We start from the raw sequence: 12,449 nt of genomic DNA on the forward strand, positions 1-12,449 counted from the left end.
GGACCACTTAAAGCAAACGAGCATCTAATTGGCCCTCAGCTTTATTTAAAGTCCTGCGGTGCGGAAACCTCTCGTCCCAGAGGAGCTGAAGAGCATTGCGGTATCAATGCTTGGCTTTTGTTCTCTCGTCAATTTATCAGAATCAAACCTGCAGCAAAATAAAAACAAGCAACTGCGCCAAGAGCAGCAGTCCTTTGAAAGGGCTTTCTAGGTACGGACCCACGGACGCTGTGTCCTCACTGCTAACACACGCAGGCTGGCTTCAAAGAACAACCTGCTCTGACCCATGGGAGTATGTGTGTGCGTGTGTGTGTGTGTGTGTGTGTGCGTATGTGTGTGTGTGTGTGTGTGCGCTGTGCGCGTTTGTGTGTGTTATATGTGTGGAGCTTAGGAGGATCTAAGGGAGGGTCTAAGGGAGGAAACAGGAGAAAAAAATATGAACAAGTTGTAGCAGATGTCTCCACCGCACTGATCCCACAGAGTACAGAGGAGACGGACGGACGTAGGACGGGCGTAGGACGGACGTAGGACGGACGTAGGAAGGCCTGGACCTGATGCGACTTAATTGGACGTCATGGGCGCTCGCGCGTCAAGACAACTTGGCGCTCACACAGCGGGGGGGCGAGGAAGTGACTCGGAGACGACGCAACGGGAGGCAAACATGAATCACATGAGATGATTGAGACGGATCCGACCAGTGGGTGAACCGGGACCAAGGAATAACATTTAAAAACGTTTCTGAGATTGACCGAATGTGAGGTTGGGCATCTGAAAAAAATATGCGACCGAAATCCCAGAAAGGTTTGAAATAAAAGGAAGGATGAGGTCAATCATCTGAACAATGATGCACGGCAAAGGGGTCCCGTTTGGCCCATGGCGGTTTCCATCTGCTTCTTTATTAAGAACAGAAGCAAACCGTCCAGTGGTCTCCAGGGGGGACGGGAGTGTTTCAAATTAGGTTGAAGAGGAAACAGCCGTCATTTCCAATGCTTATAAAGGGGGTATTTGCCCGGTTCAGAGCTGTTATGTGGCCGCCATGAAGAGAAACCCAATCCATCCGTAAGCCTATAGAATTACATAGGAAGGCTTCAATGGGGCAATTCTCCCCGTTTAAAATGGCACGTCTTAGGAGGGAGATTGACCCTTTATCGAATCAAAAGACCTGGCATGGATGAAAACACACACTTACAGACCGTATCACATCCCCAGCCGGGCTGGAAAGGGATGCTTTGGACTTTTGTACACCATTGTTGTTTTTTTCCCTGTCTGGAGCCGCATTTGGAGTCAATACAGGAGATGTATTTCACTCGGAAAGGAAATTGTGTTTCTCAAAAGCGCAGAAACGTTTCTGTGAAGAGTGAGTCTGAGATCTTGAGGCTGCAGGACCCTCAACACACCTCATTCCTGGGGAGAGAGAAGCCTTACTGGCCCGTGTTGCGGGGGGGGGGGGGGGGGTAGGTACCTGGGTCTGCAGGGTCTGGATCTGCCCCTCCAGCTCCTTGATGCGCTCCTCCTTCTTCTGGGAGTCGGCCTGGGCCTCCTGCCGCGCTCCAAACTCCTCATCGAACTGCAGACAAACGGAGGAGTGAGTGTCATGAAGAGTGGCCTCCAGCACGGCCGGGAACACTGTGGTGCATGGCCAGGCCTGCCCGTGTCTCCTATACACCCACCCACACCCACACACACACACACACACACACACACACACACCCACACACACACACACACCCACACCCCACACCCACACACACCCCCACACACACACACACACACACACACACACACCCACACACACACACACACACACACACACACACACACACACCCACACACCCACACCACACACACACACACACACACACACACACCCACACTCACACCCACACACACACACACACCCACACACACACACACACACACACACACACACCCACCCACACCCACACTCACACCCACACACACCCACACTCACACCCACACTCACCCCCACACACACACACACACACACAGTTGTCATCCACAGACATTAACTTCTACAAAGACTCCTTTAAACACACACACACACACACACACACAGTCGTCCATCTTAACTGACTTCTTCACACACATGCACACACACCGACACACACACACACACACACACCGACACACGCACACAGCAGCCACGGGGTATCTCCTGAGGACGGCCGACAGCAGGGCCCATCACCAACACCACCACACATGACCCCACTCAGCGCGTCTATTCTTAGTCTCCGTGGCTCAGGGCCCCTGTTGTCCTTTGCCTCAGTTCCAGGCCTGGTGTCATGAGTGTTGATGGACATAACCTTTCTGAGGAAGACAAGCCTTGTCAGGACAATGTTCCTGCGTGCACAGCGGTGCCACCGGGGAACATAGCCAGAAATCCAAAGGTGCGTTCACTCCAGAGTGTGTGTGCAGTGTGTATCGAGCGGTTGGGTTCTGCAGCATGCAGATCTTTAAACACACACGATATTAGCCACGCCTTAAAACATCTGCAGCATGCAGATCTTTAAACACACGCAAATCAGCCACGCCTTAAAACATCTGCAGCATGCAGATCTTTAAACACACGCAAAATCAGCCGCCCCTCAAAACATTCGGTCTCTTTGGAGTGTACTGCAAATATATTGGTTGGCAATAGGACCTTTTGTTGCGCCACTTTCTTCCTCGTAGGTTAACAATGGAGGAGGGCGGTTCAACGTTTCTCAAGTTGTCGCACCCGAGTGTCCCAGCCAGAGGATTCATGTGGTGAGTGATCTGTTCCATGTATCAGGGAGTGACCGGATCTGTTCTGGTGTCTTTTTGACTCGTTTGAATATTGAAATAGCTGCTAAATATGTCCATAATAAAAACCCTCCTAAAAGCATTATAATGATGGTGTTAATGGGGGGTTAATGGCGTATTCTCATACTGGACGGCAGCTGTCCCAGTGCTACCGGAAAAGTCTAAGGATGTTCGAATATCTGACTACAAATCAAACGCATGATAATTCGGTCAGCCCTTATTTGGTCATTCTGATGTTGGCTACCCTTACCTCGACTGAAGCTTGGACGTGCGCGCTCGTGTGCACATGCCTGTGTACACACGCGAGGAAGAGATCATGTGGGGTTATGTATCTGTGTGTGGTGTGTGGTGTGTGTGATTGTGTGTCTATGTGCGTGTGCGCGTGCGTGCGTGTGCATGTGTGCGGTGCGTGTGTGTGCATGTGTGCGGTGCGTGCGTGTGCATGTGTGCGGTGCGTGCGTGTGTGTGCATGTGTGTGCGGTGCGTGTGTGTGTATATGCCTGTGCACACGCGCATGCGAGGGAGTGACCGCGTGGGGCTCTGCAGCCGTGTGTGAGTGTTTCAGTTTCCGTCGTTTCCTCTACATCCACACGGTTCATTCATCAACAACAAACACTATGCTTCTCTAAAAACACACAGAAACACAAACACACGGTGACGGGGTGTCCTGGGGTGTGAGAGGGCGGGGGGGAAAAAAACGAAAGAAGAAACAAATGATCCAGAGAGCCAGACTGCGACCCGGCGCAATGTGCAGAAACAAGTTGACATCAGAATATCAGCATTGATCCTTGTAGAGCTGAAAGGGATCATGTAGCGCCACAGCCACGCATCGACCAGGCCCGCAGAGTCAATAGCCCGTCTGGAGAGAGGAGGTAAATAAAGCCCAGAGAGAGGGGCCCCGCTGCGGGGAGGAGAGGGCCCCGACACGTAGGGATGGATGATTCACCTTTTTGGAGAACTCCGCCGCCTTCTCTTCGCTCTCGTCCACCTTGGCTTTGTCCACACATTGGTCTGCAAGGGAAGAGGGCACAGCTGTGGTGAGCGGGCTGGGCCTCACAGGGTACGTCACCATTGGATACGTGATGCATGCCCCGCGATACAGATCATATGGCGATACAGCGATTCTGCAATATTCTCTCTATTGTTAAACAATCCTATACATCACGATATACTGTATGTCTAACGATGAATGACTATGAAAAGGTAAAATGCTGGATTTGGGTCTTTATTCGTGGTCCAAACTGAGTTTCCCCGTTACTCGTCTTTGGTTGGTTAACTTCAGTTCAAGTTTCCTTCATTCATGTGTTGAGTGCCACCTCGAGGAGCAGAGAAATCTGTTCAGAGCGCATTTTTTATTTATTTATTAAAATATTGATGACCTGGGTGATATTTCCTGCCTAACTCTTATAATAAAGAATAAAAATGCAAAAGAAAATCCCAAAAAAAAAATTTGAAAAATAGTATATTGATATTTGCCGCCAGTGTAACGATTCTCGCACAAAGAAGGGCGACAATATATATATATATATATATATATATATATATATATATATATATATATATCACAGCACGGTGTGTAGGGAGGGACCAACAAAGTGGAAAGGGGTGGAGTACGAGCGCTGTTTGGCTCACATTTGACACTCAACAGCCACATGCAGGTGGGTTATAACCCACTATAACTGGTTAATCAGAGAGGCAGTGTGTAGGGTTTGGAGACCTCCGGTCACGTCTTCATCTCCAGTAGGAGCAGCAGCCATGGCCTGCCCTGCTCCAACATCATGTCATCATCCGCGACAGCATCCAGGAGCCAAGTGTCAAGTGATTAAGTCTCCTTGATGGATGTATTAACTGTTTCTAGTTATTAAGTCTGCAAAACGATAGGTCACAGCTTACAAGTGAGATAGCGGTTCTGATTGTTAATTAAAAGCGTGTCCTCTCTAGAGTCGTTTGTCTGTTCTGTGCTGCTGTAGAACCATAGTGGGCCCATTTAGGAGGACCTGCTCTCTGTGTAGATATTAAGGGCTGCTTTAGGGTAACAGAAACACAATGGTTCTTATTTTGATAGGATTATTAATGAGTTAGGAATACATTCTAATAACAATTATATTTATATTTTATATTATATTTCCGTTTCTGCCATGTCCGTTCCAATAGATGCCACTGAATTCTACACACTGCAACCTTAATGTAGGGAAAGTCTGTTTGAAACAATTATGAAATTGTTTTTAAAACAACATGCACACATGTTGCTATGTATTTATGGCTTCATACTTTCCCTGTTCCACATGAATTAACTGGAGAAGCGAACCAGCAAGTTGCCCTGCGAGGCCCGATCATACAGAGGGCGCTTTGTACCGCACTCCCTTCTTTTGTTGAAGCCCACACTAAAAGAAAAGCAGCTGGCTGCGTCTCTTGTTTACCGTTACTAGGCAGCCGCAGAAACACTGTCCTTAGCCCAACCGCCATTAAAACATTTGTCATTGAGTTAAATATCTGCATACAGATGTGGACAGGTGGAGGCCGCTAGCGCTAGTTTCTCCTCTGTGTTGTTTTTCACTTTGTTGTTTCCACTCATTTCATCTGATTGGACGATGATAGAAAACATGAACTACGTCGGGTGCTTTTGTGCTTTTGTGTTTTTTCAACTCGAGGTCATTCAAGGCGCTCCACGAAACATGGGAGGGAGCATAGAGTGGAAAAACACGAGGCTCTCTGTGACGCAAAAACAGAGGAAAACGCTCAAGTGTCATTGAAAATGATTCCAAACCGCCATCCCACGCTGCTGAGCTCAATGCGTCTGATCAGGCCATAACATGTCAATGGTATTTTACTTCTAATGTGCAGTTGTTTTATGATTGTGGGTTTTTATATCTTGGTTCATGTTGAATGACTGTCCCTTTTATGTAAGGCCTGTCTGTGGCCTAACTAGGTCAGGATGTTAAAAAAGAAAAAGTGCAATTCCTGGTTGAATTGAGTTTAAAGAGAAAAAAGTGGTGCAGCATTTCTGTTTGCATTTCACCACTTGAGAAGCATAATTAAGCAGCACAAACATGTAAATACTTTGTCGAAACCATTTTAAATAGGACCGTAACGGGAAATTAATTATCTGTTTGTTTTAACATTTCTACCACATTTCTACCACACACATCAAATGTTGCACGTCTTCAACGTGACTTTGGGGAACTTAAAACGTGTTCACCAACTCATTAGAGCCTGGCAGAAGTGAGAGCTGCCCGGAGAAATTCTAACAATTCACGTAAAAACAAGCTTAAAAACTTTTAATGAGCCTTTGATATCAAGAATCCAAAAACCTCCAAGTGACACAACACTATAAAAAAGGTGTCATATTTTAGTTTCCTGTGTCTCGTGTTTTCATACGTGTTGACACATTTCTTTATCTTGTTGTGTCCCGGGCCCCCTAGGGTCCAGCAGCCAAGGAACAAATGACTGAGGGAAAACACACTGACATTAAATACCCAATGCTTAAAAGGATCAGTTAAGAGCTGATTATTATTATTATTATTCATGAGTGATCAGAGGACGCTCATCGTGGATGTCACCTCACTCAGGTGTTTGTTGCCAGAATATCAGGGGTGGGAAGGCGGGCTGACAAAGACAGAAGAATATCAGCTTATTTTTAGCTCCAGCCTCCATGTGCCTCCTACTGATCCAATGGCTGGAAGGGGGATTCTGTTCTGTTTACCAGCTCTAAATGATGCTGCAGTGATAACTTTAGCCATTATATAAGGCCGGTGAACATGGCGTAACCTATGGATACTTATCTTGTGCGTCTGTTTATGTACAGATATATCAACATTACTCACTGACATTGAAACCCTACAGAATATTACAGTGTGTGTGTGTGTGTATGTGCGTGCGTGCGTGCGTGTATGTGTGTGTGTGTGCGTGTGTGCGTGCGTGCGTGCATGCGTGCAGAACCCCATACCTATGAGGTGTGTGAAGTCCACATCCAGCCTCTTGCTGCAGCCAAAGTCCGGGTCCATCCCGCTGCGGTGCAGGACCACCTGGGACACGCACTCCTCCAGGATCTTGTAGTACTGAGGTCTGGGGGGGGGGGGGGGGGGGGGGGGGGGCAAAACAATTAGCCTGAGCCCGATGAGTGACAGACACTCCCCCGGGCTAATTAAGCACAAATGATTCCCATATCAGACCCAGAGGTCACTAAATGCCATATTCAAAGGTTGGCTCAGCCGAGACGAACAGGTACAGCAGCGCCTCTCGCCCTAATGGTGAAACCAGCGGATTAATAGGCTGGGGGACGCGTCTCCCCGCTGACGGGCGCCGGGCCCGGGACACGCCTGGCCTGTGGCCCCCATCCCCCGCCGCTCCCCTCGCTAATTACAGCCATCCTAAACGTTAGCAATGCAAATCCCGCCAATTTAACGTGTGTAACGTGACAGAGAACGAGAAACAAGCGTGGACGGACGCCACGGCGCTTGACGGCGTCCTTGCTGACCCGGAGCCTCCGTTCCGCGAGGCCGGCGTGGGCGACCTTCTCCTGGTTATATTATCAACTTTAATTGCGAGTGACATTTGGAGAACACGGTGTCAAGCTCAGCTCGGGTTTCACGCCGGCGAGCGGTTGTGCCGTGAAGGGGACCTTGACGGGCAAGAAAGTAGTCAGAGAAAGAGATGTCCATTTTGTCTTCTTCACCCTGACTCGCTGCAGGGCCAATGAGATGCCCACGCATCTCCTCACTCTCTGCGCTGCTTCTTCATCTGCTTGTCAGCGGTTACCAAACACAGCCACGGGCCTCTGGTGCAAACTGCCATAGCGTAGGATTAGTTCACAGGCCCATGTTTGACTTGAATAGCGTGATGACATCGACTGTATCGGTGTCTGCGGCAGCTCTCTGCGAGGGGGGGGGCGGCCTGCCCCCTGCTCTCTTTTCAAATCATTTAAGAAATCGGAATGTTTTATTTAACAGCAGTTTCAAAGAGCTCTATGATATAGCACAGGTGGGGGGGGAGGGGGAAGGAAATGCATCTTTTAATCCAGTGGGGCTGCTGAACGATGAGCGGAACAACTTGAACTCCACTAAAACCTCGGGGATGTCAACACAAGCTAAACTCACTGGTAGGTGGAAAGGGAAAGCACACGAAGGGGGGGGAGATATTAAAATGATGATGAATATATCGCCTATAACGTGCGTTGTTTGGATGAAACACCATGTGTCTAAGCTTTAGCGGGTGGACTCTCCCACTCATATCGGGAGCAGGCAGAATAGAGAGAGTTAGAGCAAGAGAGGGAGGAGATAGAGAGAGAGAGGGCGAGAGAGGGAGGAGATGGAGAGAGAGAGAGAGAGGGCAAGAGAAGGAGGAGATGGAGAGAGAGAGAGAGAGAGATGGCAAGAGAGGGAGGAGATGGAGAGAGAGTTGGAGAGAGATGGGGGGAGAGAGAGAGAGAGAGAGAGAGAGAGAGCATGGCTTAAGCATCGCAGCATCCAGCTTACAACTGTCACCGATGTACACCACATTATTATCGCAATAAGCCGCCCTATTTTCCCTGAATCCTCCGTCCTCCGCCACTGCCAAACAGATCGGCGCCGGGCGGAGATAACTGTGTAGGGAGGGAATGACCCAGAACTGTCAGGGCCCCCTCCACAGTGGGCAGGGCTGGGCTCCACAAGCCAACATATGTCCCCTTCATCGCATCCCCACCTCCTCTAGCTCCCTCCCTCCCTCGCTAGTCTCTACTTTACCCTGGCACCTAGGTCCTCCACCACCAGCACCACCAGCGCTGGGGGTGGGGGCGGTGGTGGTGGTGGGGGCGGTGGTGGTGATGGTGGTGGGGGCGGTGGTAGTGGTGGCAGTATTGGGGGCGGTGGTAGTGGTGGCAGTATTGGGGGCGGTGGTGGTGGTGGTAGTGGTGTTGGTGGTGGCGGTGGTGGTGGGGATGGTGGTGGTGGTGGTGGTGGTGGTGGGGGTGTTGGTGCTGGTGCTGGCGGTGGTGGTGGGGGTATTGATGGTGGTGCTGGTGCTGGTGCTGGTGGCTGCGGTGGTGTTGGTGGTGGTGGCGGTGGTGGTGGGGGTTCAGCCGAGTCCCCGTCACTTGATCCAGCCCTGCCCCATATAACCAGTGTAATCCCCATATCGCCCTGCTCCAAAAGGGGAGATCTGCTCTAAATTTACCACGCTTGATGTGCTCCCATTCGTTAGGGCTCGCACTGAGAGATTAATTACCGAAAAAATATATCAAATAAATAACAAGTTTCAGAACTGCTTAAGAAGGAGGAGGGCGCACTGTGACAATTTATGCCGGCTTCTATTTTTTTTTCAAGAAGTGGCATTAGTCAGAATTTGTAGAAGTAGAATAAAGTAGAACATATTGAGTAATGTCTGGACTGGCCCGTGTGATGAAGTAGCGTTAACACAAGCTCGTAGCGATGTTAACGTGACCGGCTAACGAGAAGCTGCTTCCCGGCCCCGCGTTGCACTCCTGCGTCGCACTCTTCTGCTCACGCTGCGAGAGTGTGAGGACGTGTGATGATAGAGGAGACGTCACCACGGAAAAAATAAGAACACGGATTCATTTAACATTGATTCCACCGTTTTCATACACACCCTGTTTTCTAAGAGAGAGGATTAATGACAAGCCGACTTTTTAAAAAGGCGAACCTCCCGGTGACAACGCTGTAGTACGCGCGTCGCCGCGGTGACGGACTAAGGTCCGCGCGACGTGATGCAAAGCAGGCCCGTCCCCGCTGGGCTATGATGTATGGGTGTGTTCGCACGCGGTGCCTCGTTCACAACGCATCAGTGTTCCCCGTGTACGGGTTTATGGGCCTGCCTTTTCCAACACTCTGGGAAACGGCGAAAGTTAAAAAGCTCATCCATTCTCATGAGGACGTGCATTGACCCGGCGGTCCTCTCTCACTTGTCTTGCTTTATTTCCCTCCCCCGTCCTCGCCGCGCAGCAGCCAGGGACAGTAGTGCTGAGCTAGTCCTGGCCGTTGTGCTGTTGGCTGCTTAATGTGACTTCTATTTTTCACTTTATTGTGCTATATGGTGGGATGAATTATTCATTACCCTAAAAGACCGGCGACTTTTGACGATGACAAATTCATCACGCCACAGTCATCCTCCCCATCCGGCCCTCATCTAACGATCTTTTACTCGACTTTACTATCTTGGCTATTTTTTTTTTGGCAATATCTTATTAATGGGAATAAGCCGGGGCAAAGCAGGGGAATTTATTAATGCTGTGCCATCGAGACACAGAGGGCTAACTCCCCTCAGTGATTGACATGGTTGCATTTCAGCTGGAGGGTGAACAAATATTTGAAATCATGTTTTAATCATTCGAAAATCTGCGCTCCAATTTACCGGTTTCTGTTGCTTTTTTCTGATTTCATAGGAAACGCCACGAAGGGCCACGGGAAGAATTGGGATTGAGCCTAACAGGCATATGCACCTGTTGCACCATATGCACCTGTTCAGCCCAATCCAACGTAAGGAATCGTTGACACCAACACAATATGGATCCAGAAATCAACATATTTACAGGAAATCAAAATATATAGATCAATACAGTAGATATATTGATATATATATATAGACACACACCAGGATGCTACATGCTATATATATATATATCTACACAAATATATATATATATATATATATATATATATATATATATATATATATATATATATATATATATATTTGTGTAGATATATATATATATATATATATATATATATATATATATATATATATTTGTGTAGATATATATATATTTGTGTAGATATATATATATATATATGAATACTGTGTAAAGAAACAGAACAAGGAGCATGGTGTGTTCTTTGGCTGGAGCAGAAACCTGTCAGCTCGTTGCAGAGTGGTTGCTTCATACAAAGTTTAAAAAAAGCAAATAAAAAAGAGATAACATCTTGGACCTGGGCCTTTGGTGGGCAAAACACTTTGGCTCAAGCGTCTGCTCATCATCAAGGTCGGGATTTCACTCCGAGCCCATTTGAGGAGGAGGACTTAGAGCCAGGCCAGAGGGCGCCAGGCACTGGGTCTCACAGCGCACACACAGGTAGGTGTGTGTGTGTGTGTGTGTGTGTGTGTGTGTCTGTGTGTGTCTGTGTGTGTCCGCCTGTCTGTGTCTGGGAACAGACAGGGGTGTGTGTGTGTGTGTGTGTGTGTGTGTGTGTCTGTGGACAGACAGGGGTGTGTGTGTGTGTGTGTGTGTGTGTGTGTGTAGACAGGGGTGTGTGTGTGTGTGTGTGTTTATAGACAGGGGTGTGTGTGTGTGTGTGTGTGTGTGTGTAGACAGGGGGGTGTGTGTGTGTAGACAGGGGTGTGTGTGTGTGTGTGTGTGTGTGTGTAGACAGGGGTGTGTGTGTGTGTGTGTGTGTGTGTGTGTGTGTGTGTGTAGACAGGGGTGTGTGTGTGTGTGTGTGTGTGTGTGTGTGTGTGTGTGTGAGTGTGTGCGTGTGTAGACAGGGGTGTGTGTGTGTGTGTGTGTGTGTGTGTGTGTGTGTGTGTGTGTGTGTGTGCGTGCGTGCGTGCGTGCATGCGTGCGTCTGTCTGTGTGAGGACAGACAGAGCTCACCTGATGTAATAGTCGTTCCTGATGAGCAAGAGGTGCTGGAGGATTGACAGGAAGTACGTCTCTGATCCTGTATCTCTCACCATGTTGGACAGGAGATGGTACACCTCATTCATATCGGTGGGGGCACGGGGGGTTAAGGAAAACAGCAACATAGAGACACTTTAATGTGTGTGTGTTTCCTTCCCTTTGGTTGGTCACATTAAAGGCTTTAAACCACTGTGTTAAAGTGACTGATGAGCCTTCGTTACAGTTTAACACACACACAGCGCCCGTGCGACTGTGCACTGACGCGTGCGTCTCCAGGAATGCGTCGGGGGCGTGCGCATCGGACGACCTTCAAAGCGAAGCGAACCCAATCAGTCGAGTATTCTGACAGGTGGGCGCGTAAATGAGCCAAGGTAAACAGGAGAGCCTCTTATGTTCAGACGGCGATAATAACAACGCTGAGGAAACACTAGGTTAACCCGTCAGTCTGAGCCCAGCGGTGGACAACACCCCGGTTAATAATAATAACGGGCTGAGGAGGCTCTACCGCCATCACAGCCATCCTAGATCACCGTTTTACAAATCGGCGGTTAAAGACGTGGATTCTGTTGCATTGAAAGACAAGGGAAATAACATTTCTCTCCAGAATATCCTCTTAGCTATTGTGTATTGATTGAGGCTTGAAGTAATATATATTTTTTATATAAATGGCTTAAATTCCTATACCCTAAAATTGATTGGCCCCCCACAATTATTTATTGCAGCTTTTGGCAATTTGTGCCAATATATCTATCCACCATAATGAGTGATAGTTATTCCCCTTGTTGGATAGGCCAGCTACTAGTTTATATAAAACACTTAACTGTCCATAATTAAATATCCAATTCAAAAGCAATGATATACAATGGACAAATTAGCATATAGCCAGCATAACAAATGTATTGCAACAGTACTCAAGTTACTGCAATTCTGTTGATCTCAACTGACATAGTTCCCCCACAATCTTCCTGACATTGTTTTTGTTATACACAGACACAAACACACACAACCACACACCAACACCCACACACACACA

At 48.3% G+C, this 12,449-nt stretch overlaps 1 protein-coding gene across 1 annotated transcript; it reads right to left on the reverse strand.

The window, feature by feature from the left end:
* Window positions 1-1,462: 1,462 nt before the first annotated feature.
* Window positions 1,463-11,502, reverse strand: LOC311373055 (protein diaphanous homolog 2-like; the record flags this gene model as incomplete). The annotated part of the gene is made up of 4 exons (XM_084489910.1): window positions 1,463-1,567; window positions 3,749-3,813; window positions 6,749-6,867; window positions 11,390-11,502. Coding segments are annotated over 4 exons (402 nt in total), but the record flags the coding sequence as incomplete, so codon positions are not given.
* Window positions 11,503-12,449: the final 947 nt, after the last annotated feature.

The sequence above is a fragment of the Micromesistius poutassou genome (genome assembly GCF_964030765.1).
Source record: "Micromesistius poutassou genome assembly, contig: SCAFFOLD_6114, whole genome shotgun sequence".
In the NCBI taxonomy this organism is placed as follows: Eukaryota; Metazoa; Chordata; class Actinopteri; order Gadiformes; family Gadidae; genus Micromesistius; species Micromesistius poutassou.